The 16,080-nt window shown below is 38.5% G+C and overlaps 1 protein-coding gene across 39 annotated transcripts in view; it reads left to right on the forward strand.

Annotated features, from left to right (window-relative positions):
- NRXN3 (neurexin 3) overlaps window positions 1-16,080 on the forward strand; it is a 1,035,236-nt gene that overhangs the window by 901,335 nt on the left and 117,821 nt on the right. For 26 of the 39 annotated variants that reach the window (XM_062636166.1, XM_062636181.1, XM_062636183.1 and 23 more), the window contains one exon: window positions 15,693-15,782. The exons of 12 other annotated variants lie outside the window; for them this stretch is intronic. In XM_062636166.1, coding sequence (XP_062492150.1) covers window positions 15,693-15,782 — 90 coding nt within the window. Of the gene's footprint in view, window positions 1-12,967; window positions 14,222-15,692; window positions 15,783-16,080 lie in introns of those variants that run through there. One more of the 39 variants, XM_062636190.1, reaches the window with a different exon arrangement.

Consider the following 16,080-nt stretch of genomic DNA (forward strand, 5'->3'; position numbering starts at 1 on the left):
CTTTGTGCATGATGGCTTGGGTTCATCTTGCTGGCTTTATGCTGAGTATGGGGTGACAGTAGATTTCCCAAGTGTAAAGGAGTGGACTGAGCCAGATATTCTGTGCTCTGTGTTTTCCTACATGCTGACCATATGAATAAGGGTAATTTAACCCTTCTGTTTGTGAAACAGAGTTAACACAAATCTTCTAGGAAATAGAGTACCTTAATTACAGAGGAATAGTGTTATACATGTAGTAAACTTTAATTATAACCAAGGCAGGATTACTGAAGAGAGATAGTCTTTATGAGTCAGTCCAATAAAGTTGAAGAAAGTAGCCTAATTTCTTGATACGTAAATTGATTTTTTTTTTTTAAACACTGACATTTTAATTTTCTCCCTCTGTATTTTTTTTTAACCTTTTGCATTTCTGAAAGCTTGTCTGTATTTTTTAACAGTTATCAAATGGCCTAATGGGATATTACCTCTCCCAACTTCGCTTTATTTAATTTATACTGCATTAGCCAAGGAGAAAATAAGTTTGGATGACCTAATAGCATCACTGGAGGATTTAAGAAAAGACTACATATCCTTTCTTCAGCTGACATGAGCTCTGATATTGTAAATAATATGCAATGTAGTGATTATGAGTTCTCATGACCTTTGTAATACAGAGTCTAATGCTGATTGGGACATTAGCAGGGAAAACTCAAAAGCAGAACTAACTGGAATGTCTGAGTCATTGCAACAAGTTCTTCCTTTCTAAGTTTGTACTTACCCTTGCTCATCACTTCAGTGGTTCAGAATTCACTTCAGTGATTTCCAAATGTTTGGTATCTGAGTCTCTTTAGAGGAAATAACTGTTCCTTTGTGATTTGCAAAGCCTGGCTTCTCCAGCCCAAAATTCCCTGTCTCTCTGAGAGTGGTTTTGGCATCTCCTCATTCCCTTTTCTTTCCACCCACCCCACCCTTACGACCCAAATTTGGTTTCTACCTTCTTGTGCCCCTTTAACAATCCCTTACCTCCTTCAGACTCAAGGCTATTCCAATCTCCTCCTCACTTCTGATACCAAGGTAATAGTAAGAAGCTTGGCTGAATCCAGTTGCCTCAGTGAAAAAGCCTGTGGATCTTGTGCTTGACTACCTAAATTAATAATTTAGGTATTATTAATCCATTAATAATCCCTGTTGATGTGAAAACTAAAATAATTTCTTTGTGGTACTGTCAAATCCCACTGTGGTCTTAATATTTTCCTATCCAAATGCCTTTGTGATTTGGTAATGATTTAGGAACAAGAACACTAAATTTTGATTAGCCCTGTGGGCTGAATGTGATCCCCAGGGTTGTTGTCATTCCTTTGTTTGTGGGTTTTGATTTTTCATATTGTACTCATTTTGTGGGACTTAAATGAGCTCTCAGATGTTTTCTATCACCATGAATTGGAGATGGCATGTAAAGTGTCTTTGACAGATTTACTGCATTTCATAATGAGCCTAAAACATATAAAAAGTCAGGGTTAATAAAACAGCATTGGAGAAGCACATTTTGAAGGAAGTACTGTGACATATGCTGAAAGATCTGCCAAGAGGGATGATTAAAGCATGACAAGTTGATGAAATCAAGAGTTGATTGTAGCTTGTCACTGCAGGGCCATAACATCTATAATATATTTATAAGGTTGGAAAACAGATAAATATGGCTACAAGATATGAACACTCAATTTTCACCCTCTGTATCCACTGAGATACAAACCTACACACATTAAGTCACTAACAGGCAAACACACTTTGGAATCTGTACTAAAACACCCATCTTAATGCATGTGCATCCATATTGGATGATGGGCCGATGATCCGACATGATAAAATGTTATGTAAATGTTGTCACTATGCTCATGGTTTGAATTCTATCTACTTAGTCTGTTGCTTTCCCATAGGATGTATGATGCTGTGGTTCCTTTCTACTTTTTTGCTATCCCCAAACAGTTGCATGGAAGTTCTGTAGGGCTTGTCTGTCTTCCAAATTTTGTCTTTGAGGAGAGAGGAGAGGAAAGACAGACAGAAAAAAAGAAGTGGCCATATTGTGACTCCCAATACACATCCTTCCTTTTGAAGTTTCATTTCAAAAAAATGAATTCAATCCAGGCTCTTATGGCACACTTCATTTAAACAGTCTGAGTGAGTTGCAGTCTCACCTTCACCGAATACCTCAAGCCCATGTCAGTAGTGGTTTATCAAGCACTGGCAGTTTTGTCAGCTTGGCAGTAAGAAATAGGGAAATGCATGGGTTTTTAATGAAGATATTTAAGGTAACCAGGCAGAACAAACAGTACACTATTAGAATCACAGAATCATAGAATAGTTAGGGTTGGAAAGGACCTTAAGGTCATCTAGTTCCAATCCCCCTGCCATGGGCAGGGACACCTCACACTAAACCATCTCACCCAAAGCTCTGTCCAACCTGGCTTTGAACACTGCCAGGGATGCAGCATTCACAACTTCCCTGGGCAACCCATTCCAATGCCTCACCACCCGAACAGTAAAGAACTTCCTCCTTATATCCAATCTAAACTTCCCCTGTTTAAGTCTGAAACCATTACCCCTTCTCCTATCACTACTGGAGAGTCCCTCTAGTATCCTTGTAGGCCTCCTTCAGATACTGGAAGGCTGCTATGAGGTCTCCACGCAGCCTTCTCTTCTCCAGGCTGAACAGCCCCGACTTTCTGAGCCTATCTTCACATAGGAGGTGCTCCAGTCCCCTGATCATCCTCGTGGCCCTCCTCTGGACTTGTTCCAACAGTTCCATGTCCTTTTTATGTTGAGGACACCAGAACTGCACACAATACTCCAAGTGAGGTCTCACAAGAGCAGAGCAGAGGGGCAGGATCATCTCCTTCGACCTGCTGGTCACGCTCCTTTTGATGCAGCCCAGGATACGGTTGGTTTTCTGGGCTGCGAGCGCACACTGAAGCTGGCTCATGTTAATTTTCTCATTGACCAACACCCCCAAGTCCTCCTCCACAGGGCTGCTCTGAATCTCTTCTCTGCCCAACCTGTAGCTGTGCCTGGGATTGCTCTGACCCAGGTATTATTTAACAGCAATAGGACTGAAAGGAGTTTACCTAAGGAGAGATACAGAGAATAGTATCTTCATGCAAGTAGCCATAACTGTAATTCCCACTTAGGATCCCACAGATAGTCCTTGAGCTGTGGGAAAGAGGGGAGGAGGCATAAGAAGCTGTCCCTATTACTTACATAGCAGTCTCAATTACTGCTACATAATAGTCACATAAAAGTTTCTAACATGCGAATATATACCACAGAGGCAATACTAGTTTTAGTTTAGCCAAAATACTTTATCTTGTTTCTAGCCAGGATAAAGAAAATACTATCAGAAAGTACTGACAATTTCAGGAAAAGATTTTTTTCAATGCTCTCCGACATAACAGGTATGCATTAAATTGCTGCATTCTGTTAGTTGAATTATTGTAGCATCATTATTGCATCTTCCTGAATCAGACTAGATGTCCAGTATGTCAAATCTACAGGCAAATACCAAATACATCAGAAGAAAATTTGCCTTAATGGTCAAAATGACACTTCTGTCTGATGGTCCTGCAATTCAGATGGTTTCTGTTCTGTCCTCTCAGAGGCTGTTTTTCCTCTAATAGGCTTCTTGAGCTGGAGAACGGCCAAGTGTCTTATGCTTTGGAGAATTACCCACTATGGCAATACAAGTAACCCACTGTGGCAATAACAAAAATGTGCCACAAAAGATGTCCTTATCATCCTACTATTATACTTAGTTTGTGAATTGAAATATGAGGTTGTATAAGCTTTACATATTTTTATCATATCTACAGTCATTACATTTTTATTACTCTGTTGGAAAGCAAATGCTTTCTTTTTACTTCTCATTCATTTATTCAGGGAGACATGACCACGTGGAAATACTCCCAGTTCCTCTCTAGCTGGAATTTGATAGAAATTACTCTGCTGTATTGTTAACACATTGCTCAGCCAAATTTAAACCAAACCAAAACAAATGTAGGTAGTTTTGTAACATCTGTATATTTTTTTTTCATTTCTCTTACTTTTTTCCATTGATGATCTTGATTTTCTGTATCAGTACCTTCCTCTTTGTCCTATGGACTAGGATTCTTTGTAAGAGGAATTCTTTCAACACAGAATGAATACTTATGAAAAGTTATATTAACTTTTGACAGGAGTATTATGGCATGTAGTATAACTCATGAAGAGATGAGTTTTACAATTCCCCAATCCTGAGCATGCTGCATGTCAGAATGATGATTTAAAGTATGCCAAGACATAGTATCCATATGGCACTGATCACCTTTCTACCCTTATTATTCTAACAAGAAGGGTTATTCTCACCCTTCTTGTTTATATTATAAGAACCCTGTGCTGGGGAGGTTCCCTAAATACTGGGATTGTGTTCTTATGCTCACTACAGGCCTTTGAATCCCTGTCCTAGAGATACTTCAGTGCAAAACAGGTGTATGCACATAGGATACAAGCCATGGGTTTTTATCTTTTGTCTCTTTGACTTCCAGCATACTTCTTGATAAAATTATAACTATGCCATTTTCCATGAATAATAATTACATATTGACATAGGTATATCCTAATAGCTTAGTCTTGCTAACATTTTCTAGGCTAAAGTATACATCTGCTCACATAAGCATGCTTACCCTAACTGTCTGAATACTGAAATGTTATGATCTGTTTTTATCTGGTCTTGTCCACTGGTCCATGATTGCATGAATGTCCAGGTACCGAGTATAAGCAGTATCACCAAAAATCTCTCATAAATTTCTCCTTTGTTGGAGTAAGATGAATCACTATTGGTTCAGTCATGTGATGATACACAAAATGTAGCTATATAATGTAGTGCAGAGAAAGATATGAAAATATTTCTCAGATGGAGAATCAGGCCAAATGAGATTTCTGAAAAGTAAAAATCCTGCTAAACAGCACAGTGCAGTGAACTCCCAGTATTAATATAGTTATGTTTCTCTCCTGGGTTAGTCCTGTTTCAGTTTTCCTGGTCAAATGGAGCTGTTATATTCTCTTTCTTCTCTCCCTTTCTGGCTCTCCCTTTGTCCATCTCGCACTCTTCCTCCCCTTGTCCCACCCCTCTGCTCTCTACATGCACACAAAGAGTAAGAGTGAGCTAACAAACATCTGGCCTGAGGGTTCAAACACTTGAACGATGACTTTGTGCTTTTCTGATCTCATTGCCTGCAGAAAGAACAGTGCCAGCTGTAATCCCAGGTTAACACAGCTGTCATGCAGTGAGACAGAAGGGTCTCCTGTGTCTGCATCAGCCTTGTCCCTGCTCAATAAATGGCACTGAAAAGCACAGTCACTGAAATCCAGTGCTGTGGACTGAAACAGAGCAATTGTGTGAAAGGAAGGTCAGAAATTAAAGCAGCCAGTCATGAAACTGAGAGCCAGAAGATTCTAATTCCCAGCCCTGTCTTTATATATGCCATTCCCCATGGTCTTGAGCAATGTTTTTACCACTCTCGGGCTCAGTTTCTGAATCAGTAAAGTGGGAGTAAAGCCCCAATTTACATTATCTGAAGGGACTTAAATAGAAAATATTATACAATTTGCTGAATAAGAAAACATTTCTGGGTCAGTGAACTTGCATCTTTGCTGTTTACTGTGTACCCAGAGCACCATGGAGACCCAAAACTCCAGTGCTGGACTTGTAAATTTTTTTTTGTATTTTTTTCCTAAGCTCCAGAAATTCACCATCAATGAGATCCACTCTAACAGTGTGCCATGTGCAGAGTGATATTTTACCAGTTCACTATTTAGCATTTCCATAGCATTTTCCAAAACTCAGGTCACTTCCAAGAAATAAGTTTATTTAAAATGTTGGAGTAGGAAAAATATAACTACAGAAACTATGAGTCTATCTTCTCACGTAGTGTTATTGAGTAATGTTTTTTTCACTGTATGGATGTTTTCTGTGCCTGGCTTTGCTCTGTGAATGGCACATGTCTTTGAGAAGGCTTACTGGGCCACTACAGCATCCTGGAATTCTCTTTTTCTAAACTGATGCAAATAGAAATGATTTGAAGAGGAGGCAAACATCACTGATTTGTAGCAATTAAGAGATGGGAAAGGCCTGTTCAGTCTCATTTATTCCATTTCATAATCAGCTGATGTCCCCCCACACACACTTTATCAAGTAAAATTTTAAATAGTTCCAGAATTTCCCTGAGGAGACTGTAGCACTGCCTAATATATAATCATGATAGGAAGTCCTTCTTAATAAACTTCTTTCATCAGTTTCTTACTTGCTTTTAGTTATTTCTTGGCACTCACCCTAGAGAACTTGCCCCTTTCCTTAGGGTTTTTGCATTTCTGTTATTTCTGACTGGTCGGCTTTCCAATGTCACTGGTGACATTTGACTAAATGCTTGACAGGCATTGCTCTCATTAATGTTACTGACTGAGCAGCCTCCCTATAACTCAGCACTGTATTCACTGGAAAGGACTGTACATGCTTTCACTATTTGAGTGTATTCAGCTCTCCATATCATCTCCCTGATAATATGTGCACAAGGGAGATGAGATCCATAAACATCTGAAAGGTTTCTGGTGGACCAGCCCACCCAGTTCCACCGCTGCCAGCAGCAAGACTGCAAATCTAGCTGCAAGCGAGCCCATTCCTGCATAGATACCTGAGTGCCTCCCAACACCTCCCAACAAGGAGTCTTGGTTTTGATGTAATGTCTAGTAAACATACAGAAGGTCTTGAAGGGGGAGCACACTTCACTGGGCCCCAAGTGTTTCTGCAAGAATCCGTGCTCTTCCCCACCCTGCCTTCATGCTGGCTGTGCCAGACCTAAACTACTGTCAAGGTGAGTGCTCTTGTTTGCAGGGGTGTGACAGTGAGCTGCTGACTCTTTATGAAACAAGGTGTAAGGCTACAAGGTTTCTAACCTCAGACCCTGCAAAGGCAGTTTTTCTGTTTTCAGTCTCGCATTGGTCTTGGAGGCGAAATAGCTGCACTGATGTAGCTCCAATGCCTAACCCAGCACAGGTAAACTTGATCCAGTGTTTCTGTGCCCTGACTTTGCATAATCCACAAAACAGATAAGCAACCCCTAGATAAATAGGAGTTAATAGAATTTAAAGTGTCAATACAAATAAAGTGCTTTTGGCATTTGGTTATTGCTGCTTGTTCCCATTGGGCTGTATAAATCAGAACCTAACCTTTCCCAAAGGAACCAAAAAGTGGGATGTGGGAACAGTAGCAGTCGATTTTATTCTGAACTGTTTTTTATCTCTTCCTGAAAAATTAAATTTGTTCTTGTTTAAAATGGAAAGATCAATATGTAGTTTCAGTTATTTTTTAATAGTCACTTTAGCCTTGGCTGCCTGATACAGGCCTTAATTTGGACATGGCCAGTGAAAAAAACACATTACTTACAAAACATCTCAAAGATATGGTAATGTGGACACCCAAATAATTTCATATCAGTGAAAAGGTTGAACTAATAACTTCTTTCTTTATACCATACACCAGTTCACTTTTCCAACATAAATCAAGAGATCTAAAGCAAGCTGCTTTTATCACATGCCCATGGCCTCAGCTTCTATATGGCTGAACTGATTCAGTATAATCTGCTCATATAAAATAAAACCTGGATTACATTTTTCGAAAGACTTTTTTTTTTTTTCTTCTACACGCTTGAAAAACTTTGATTAACCTTCTTCCACCTTCGCTAGTCTGAGTTTTCTTTTAGTTTTGCTCCTGTTGTGCTTCTGTGTTAGATTATGAAGGGCAAGTGACTCATTTTCTCAGTCATCTAAGACAGAATTGAAAGATTAATATAAGGGATGCTGAAAAGTTACTGATCTTGTCCTGGGGCAGAGGGGTGAATTAGATGACTTCTCATAGTCTTCCTTAGTCTTATTAATGTCTCAGTGGCACACGTCAGCTGTACCTTCTGGGCAGACATTTAAACTTTAATATCCTAGTTTACCTCTGAATTTCCCAAATGATTTTGGCCTGAATGCTGCTTTTCTTTGAATTAGGACTCTATGTTTTATAGGCAAAAAAAAAAATAAAGTAGAGAGTGGCAGCAGTGTAAGGATTTTGGTTGAGGCAGTAGAACCTTAGAAACAACTCCAGTTGCCTGAGTAATTTTTTCTGTTCTAGTCTTGCTTGATAATTCTCTCTGCTATTTTTAGTACTTACGTTACCAAGTCCTCATTGCTTTTTGCCATGAGGGCAGTGAGCTGAAAGAAGCTGCAGTGTGAAGGTAGCTTTTAACTCCAGTTCACAGTGAGATGAACAGAAGGAAAGGTGTGGCTCCCAGCAAACAGTGTGGTCAGAGGGAATTGAAGATAAAGGGCACTCAGGACTAAGGGGAAAATGAGGACAAGAAATAAAATGAGAATCCAATAGTAAAAGGCACAGCTTTATTGAACAGAAAAAGTAGAAAAATTATAATATCCAAGAGCTGAAGCAAAGACAAGCAATGCCAAGATTTGGCTATTCTTCAGTGCCCTTAAGTGAAATAACCCCCCAGATTTTAATTAATCTTCCATAGCACCCCTTGTTACACAAAGTGAAACTGAAGCTTTGCAAGAATTTGTAGAGGGACAGTTTGTTGTAGTTAGATTCCAGATCACCTGCCTTGCAATTATTTTGTTTAGTTGCATGGCCATCCTGTTTCATTTCTCTATAAGCCACATTTGTGGTTTCAGGTTTGAACTTTCTTCAGGTGCTTTGTAAAACCCACTGCAAGATGAGGTTTTTTCCATGTTTTGATTTTAATTCAAACATTCTCTGTGTTACATAACATAAACCACAATAAGCAGCTGGATGGCTGCACACAGAGTTGTGGTCAATGGCTCAATGTCCACCTGGAGACCAGTAACAAGTGGTGTCCCTCAGGGATCGGTGTTGGGACCGGTCTTGTTCAATATCTTTGTCGCTGACATGGACAGAGGGATTGAGTGCGCCCTCAGCAAGTTTGCCGATGAAACCAAGCTGTGTGGTTCGGTTGATACCCTGGAGGGAAGGAATGCCATCCAGAGGGACCTTGACACGCTTGTGAGGTGGGCTGATGCCAACCTCATGAAGTTTAACCATGACAATTGCAAAGTCCTACACCTGGGTCAGAGCAATCCCAGGCACAGCTCTAGGTTGGGCAGAGAAGAGATTCAGAGCAGCCCTGCCGAGAAGGACTTGGGGGTGTTGGTCAATGAGAAAATGAACATGGGCCGGCAGTGTGCGCTTGCAGCCCAGAAAGCCAACCGTATCCTGGGCTGCATCAAAAGGAGCGTGACCAGCAGGTCGAAGGAGGTGATCCTGCCCCTCTACTCTGCTCTTCTGAGACCTCACCTGGAGTATTGTGTGCAGTTCTGGTGTCCTCAACATAAAAAGGACATGGAACTGTTGGAACAAGTCCAGAGGAGGGCCACGAGGATGATCAGGGAACTGGAGCACCTCCCGTATGAAGACAGGCTGAGAAAGTTGGGGCTGTTCAGCCTGGAGAAGAGAAGGCTGCGTGGAGACCTCATAGCAGCCTTCCAGTATCTGAAGGAGGCCTACAAGGATGCTGGGGAGGGACTCTTCATTTGGGACTGTAGTGATAGGACAAGGGGTAATGGGTTAAAACTTAAACAGGGGAAGTTTAGATTTGATATAAGGAGGAAGTTCTTTACTGTTCGGGTGGTGAGGCATTGGAATGGGTTGCCCAGGGAAGTTGTGAATGCTCCATCCCTGGCAGTGTTCAAGGCCAGGCTGGACAGAGCCTTGGGTGGCATGGTTTAGTGTGAGGTGTCCCTGCCCATGGCAGGGGGGTTAGAACTATATGACCTTAAGGTCCTTTCCAACCCTCCCTATTCTATGATTCATTAATGCAACAACATAAGCAACTATACATACACAGGACGGATGCTAAAACTGATTGCAGACTTGTTATTTCTTCCTGATTTGTGGAAGAAGGTGTTTCTAGTCCGAAATATAAACTTTACTAGTAGGCTTGTCTTACTTTCCTAGCTGAATACAAAATGGGAAAAAAATATGTTTGTACTGCATAGTATTTAAAACAAAATATTCACTTAAAGAAATGTGAAAATGGGACAGTTCAGTATACTGTAAGTTTTTCAGAGCAGCTGCCTGAAACCAGAATTGGTTAGAGTCTGAGTGAGTGCCAGTCACGTCTGAAACTTTTGTGCCCTATACTGGATATTAGATAAAATGATAGCTTCTCTGTGATGTATGCGATTCTCCTTTTCTGGAGTACACAGAATCGGCCCTAAAAGAGTTTTGGAGTTGAATTGCAGTGAGTCCGTTCATGTTTGTACAGGATTTAGTCCTTAAAGGTAAACTGTGCAGACTCTAGCGGGCTACCATGCCCCTCTCTGATACTGATGTGAGTGTATATAAATCTTAGTGAGATTATGGGCATCCATAAAAACTCAGAGAAAGTTGGTATTAAAAGCCACTGTATGAACTGAACTATCAGATACTAACTGCTTACTACCCCTTCTAGTGAAATTCTATCTTCACTAAGAGAGACGTGGGATCAGTTTAAACCTTGAGACCTGATATCAGTATGGTTTCCTAAATCATTGTGTCACCATATCACCTTTCATTTAATAATTGCTCATTAGATAAAATGCCTCATTCTTTTTAGAGGCTTATAAGCAATGAAGGGAATGCTGCTGTAGTGTCTTATCATAAAATAGCTTTTGGCATTAATTTAAGACAGATGACTGTTTTCTTATGGTTTTCCTTTTAGCATCTTCACAGACTTGACAACACATCAGGTTGGATTAATATTCCACCTGGAAGCAAGTACTTACTTTCTGCCCAGTGCAATTTCATGGGACCTTTCAGGTTTTCTCTTTCACACCAAAGAGGCAGTAAATTGTCATGATTGGTATCTAGGCCAAGAAGCAACATTTTTCAGAGCTTCAGTTGCTCTTTTACTTTCTTTGGCTTAAAAATCCGTTTTGGTTTAGAAAGAAGCTTAATGCAATAAAGGTTGTTTGTTTACTTAAAGGAACCATGAGCAGAAAAGCAAAACATCATCTCAATTAAACAGTTATGGAAAAAAAATCCTGCTTTGCCAATGAGCAAATTTAAACTTTCTCCCCCTGGACTGTTGCACTGTATCAAAAGCATTTCCTGTGAATAGCACAAGAAAATTCTTTTAATTTTTTTTCCATTTTAGCTTGATCTTAATGAAAGTTTATCAGAAGCTGAAGCTAGAAGTGATTCTGATCTACTTATCTGTACAGACCATGGAGCAGGGATACAGAGGGCTCCATAAAAAAAAAAAGCAAAGGCTGGCATCCGATCTTATTTAACCAGCAGACTCCGATGTTTATGACTTAGGTGCCAGGTTCTGTTGGGGGAAAGAGGGATAAAAAAAAGTAGAGGTCTTCTTCCAGATACATCTCCAAAATATTCAGTCCTCAGTAATGTCTGTGGTGTTTGAAATATTTTGAATATTCAGGTTAAACAAGATTCAACGATCCAGAAGACTCAAAATGTTACCATTAAAATCCTTAAGGTAGTAGGAGCCTGGATTCTTGTTGGAAAACTTAGGAGATGCAGCAGGATTTCTCTTAATTGTATGTATGAGTACTAAATGGAATAAAAGACTTGTTTTATTCAAGTCTTCACAGAGCTGGATTTGGTTGTGCTTTAGAATTTTGCATGATAAAGGAGAAAAAAATAGACATTTCAGAGGTGCACTTTGTTAGAGAAGCTAAATCGCGAAGGAGATCATGTATTGATGTACAGGAATTTACTATACAAAAGAAAGAAAAAGGAGGAAGGTTGTTTTAAATGAGCAGTCACTATTGGTACTTGTGTCATTTAAGCATCTAGAACCTATGGGAGGAAAAATATTTAGTAAATCACAAGTAGCAAAACTTATCCACACAATTTTATTGTAACACATTATATCCTGCAGACCTTTCAGATCCCCACTGATTCTGAATGCAAAAGAACTATTGGATTAAGCATATTTTCTAAAATAAATTTAAATGTCTGTCTTTATCCCATGTATTTTTTTCTGAAGTACGGCCTTGAATCAGAGGTGAAGTCAAAGAGAAAAAACGGGGGGGGGGGGGGGGAATCTAGATTAATTGTGTGAAGGGGTTTGAACATGTATACCATTCAGCTCTAGAAAGGCATTGCACTGAGGTCACAAAGGGACTGTTACTGAAAATTTCTGTATGAAGATGGACAAAAATCCACCTTAATCACATCATGGCTCAGCTGTCAGAGGTCTGATGAGGTTACTTCATATTGAACTTTTTGTTACTTCAGATTGCAAACCATGATGTTTCCCTTTTGAACTCTCATATCAAATGCTGTTTATTTTTTTAAAGCACAACTCAAAGTCAATATTAATTTAATAATTGTATGGTTTTATTGGTATTTAATGACTATTCAATTGCTTAATAATGGAAAACTTGTTCTTTAACTCAGTGTTGTAATTGGGTGGGCATATCAGTGAACACATTCTCATGCATGCGTTTTTATAAATCATTCTTACTAATGTCTGAAATAAAATTTAAAAACAGAACAATAATGAATAGTTCAGGTACTAATGTTGCAGTTTAAACTTCTTTGAATTTTCTAATGTCCTTCATTTTTTTATTGCCTTTAAAGGTATGATTTTTTTATACATATTTTAACCTTGATGAATATATCTGCCTAATAATAACAGTACTAATAAAATTAAATTAAACTGAATTAAACCAAAACAAAAAAGTCTTTAAATATGTGGTGGGGAATAGTTGTCATTTCTGGATTTCTTGAAGGTCTAGGACTGTATTATAAGAAACCCATTTTCCCCTGTCATGTCTTCTTTTATTGTCCCATTTCCTTTGTACCTTAGTCTTGCTGGCCTGTTCTTTTCACATGTCCTCCTTATGAGAAATTTCAATCCACTTAATTTTTATCTTTTTACAGTCAGAACTCCGCACAGATGAAGAAGCATTCTATGCTAGCCATTGGCTGACTCTTGTATTTCTATGAACTGTGGGTCATTCTTTAGTCTGAAAAAGATCTTGTTGCCAGCAGTAAAAGGTTGCTTACGTAATATCGAATGAAGCCAGTGCAGTTTCTTGTTCCGAGTAAAGTATGTTATAGAATTCCCTTGGTGTTACAGAGCATGTTCTTACCCATCAACATCAAGATTTCAATGCACTCATTGCAAGAAGTGTTTACTGAGAATATCCTCTATAAAGTGGGGAATAACCTCAGTTTCTACTAAAATCACCCTCAACACAGATATAGTAGTAGACTGTAAGTGTACCAGTCTGGGTTGCAGAAAAATTTAGGAGTTCCTAGAGAAATTTAGGTCCTTAAGTAGTCCAATGGAAACACCTCCTGAGTGTCTTTCAGGACCTACACTCCTTTCTTACACAGAGCAAAATAGGCCCACTGCAAGAGACCAAAAATATCCTAATGGAGATATATAATTTTTATGATTACATTTACAAGATTTATCTGGTTTGGTGAAGGAGAGTGTGTATTTAGTGTGTTGAGGAAAGGTCTAATGCTAACTGATCTTAAAAAAGAAATTATATTTGTAGTGAGCTTGACTTGATTACTTTTGTTTCTCTTCTCCCCAGACTAGCAGGTCTGCTTCCCTTTCCTGTGAATGTAAACTTTCCCTAGGCTTAAACCAGTGTGAGATCTTACAGGAAAGGGACCTGTCCTTTAGGTTGAGAAGCTGGGAAAACAGCTGACCCACATGACCTCAGCCTGTATTAGTCATCAGCTTGTTATTTATAAATAGATTTAAAGAAAATCAATGTTCTATGACTATTTCTGTCTCTTTAGCTTTAGGTGATTTTTTTTTTATATAATTTTGATGTTTATATTATCCCAGATGCTCTTTATTAGTTTTTTTATTTTTTTTCAGATCCCACACTGAACATGATTCAAATTTTATATTTAAGAATCTATATTCATAGAAGTACAGAACTGACTCTTGGTACTTTTTGTTGGTGCTAATATGAATTATGAAAGTAGAAAATATCCTTAGAGGTAACAAAATGTCTGTGACTGACTCCAAGCTACTACAGTACATTGTTTAATATTGTGTGATAAATGACTGACCGTGTTTGTCTCTAGTATTTTATCTTTTCCTGCTAGTTTATCCAAGTAACTAATTGTACATGTCAGGCATCTGATGTGGGACAGAGAAACTGGTACATCAGTGTGGATCCACGGTATGGATTATCAAACACATGAGCTTTACCAGTCTTATTGCTTGCAGCATCCGAGTGTCTGCAGTTGACTGGGTAGAACATCTTGCCAGTTATTAGTCAGATTTTTTTTCCCTTGATGTATCTGTACATTACAAAAAGATTCCATTATCTGTTTCAGAAAGTCAAATAAAAATGAAGCCGTGCTAGGTTATTTATATGTGGGATTTTTAGGAGTAATACTGCTAATTGTGGAAACCCGTTGCTGACTCCTGGTCTGCCATTATTCAAAACATATTGGAGCGCTACTCATCTACTGAACTTCTGCTTATGGTAGCGTAACTTCAGTAAGCTGGAGGCTTACTCTAGTTTTCTACAATATTATAATGAAGTTTGTAAAAGTTGCGCTCTTTTTATGCTTATGACTGAAGAGTTTTTCATAAAAAAAATACTTGAAGCAAAAACTAGAATGAGTCAGAAAGTGCCTGTAGCTGATTAAAATGAGAAAGCAGAATGATGGCATTTCTTTACTCTTACTACTAACACCATCAAACTGAGCTGCTCCTTTCTACTGGAATTTAGCCCAACGCATCTGACCAGTAAAATTTTTCAGTACCCAGGGAATCTGGTCTAAGGGTTTGTGTGAATCCTGTTCTTTTCTGTACTGTGCAAGTTATATGAGCTTTGCTCCAAAACACACTTTATTGGATAATCCTGTTATCCATCAACACAAACAACAGAACTGCACTTGCCTGAATTTATATCTTGAGTAATCATTTCAGCTTTCATTTAAGTTAGTTTCTAAGCATCTGTTTTTTATTGTGACAACAGGCCCAAATCTTTGGTAACTTGACACAAGCCTTCATGTGTCCTTAACACTCTTCTTCCTTTTAAATTTTACTTCCCTTTTTTTCCTATCTTCCTACTCTTAGGTTTTTTAAATCTACTTCTGTTACATCCTTTCAGCATTGATTTCTTATTTCTTCCTTTCCTTTTTTTCTGTTTACTGGGTTTCTAGTCCTTATACGTGTCTTTTACTACTGCGAGAAAGTTGGTCAAAATACTACTAATTGTGTTTTTGTGTGCCTAACAAACTGTGCCATGTCTTGTGCTGTCACATCTAGAGTCTGATCAAAATGTTTTAACATATGGCACTGAGTTCACTCAAGGTGTCATATCCCAGACAAATTACACACACCTTCTAAGCAATTTGGATAATCTAATACTCTGAAGACAGTCTGAGATATCTTCTTCATAGAATTTAACTTCTTCGACCTTCCAGAACCTCAGGCAATTGGATGTATAACTATTCTCCACTTTACTAAAGATAAATCTCTCTCTTTTCAAATACTTATGTACACACACGTGAACTTATGTATTTATAGCTAAATAAGGTCATTAAAAACCCAAAAGATCTAGGATGTTTTAACTATTTCATTGACTTTTCAGATTGTTTTTAAGCTGTTTTTTAAACTTTAAAGGCAACACTGATAGTGAACGGTTCCAAATGGTAAAACAGAAAATTCCCTTCAAATATAACCGGCCCGTAGAGGAGTGGCTGCAGGAAAAAGGTAATAGTCATTAAAGCTTTCATTTTAAACCCATTTGATTCTAAATCCTCATTTTTAAAGCCTGCAAATAAATGTTTCTTAAATGATAATCGCCTGCTGCATAAATGACTGTTTTAATTTTCATTATAATTTGTGTCAGCTTCCACCTGCCATATGTTGATAAATCATGCTATAATACATTGCTATTAAAATGCAGTTAAAGGGACAAAATTCTAAGCTTGCTATAATAGTAATGACAAACAAACAAGCAAAAATTTTCTAAAAAATAAAAAAAAAACAAACCACCAAAACAGGGTGA

This window comes from Pezoporus occidentalis, unplaced genomic scaffold (genome assembly GCF_034315485.1).
Source record: "Pezoporus occidentalis ecotype Australia unplaced genomic scaffold, CSIRO_AGI_Poc_V1 ctg47, whole genome shotgun sequence".
NCBI lineage: Eukaryota > Metazoa > Chordata > Aves > Psittaciformes > Psittacidae > Pezoporus > Pezoporus occidentalis.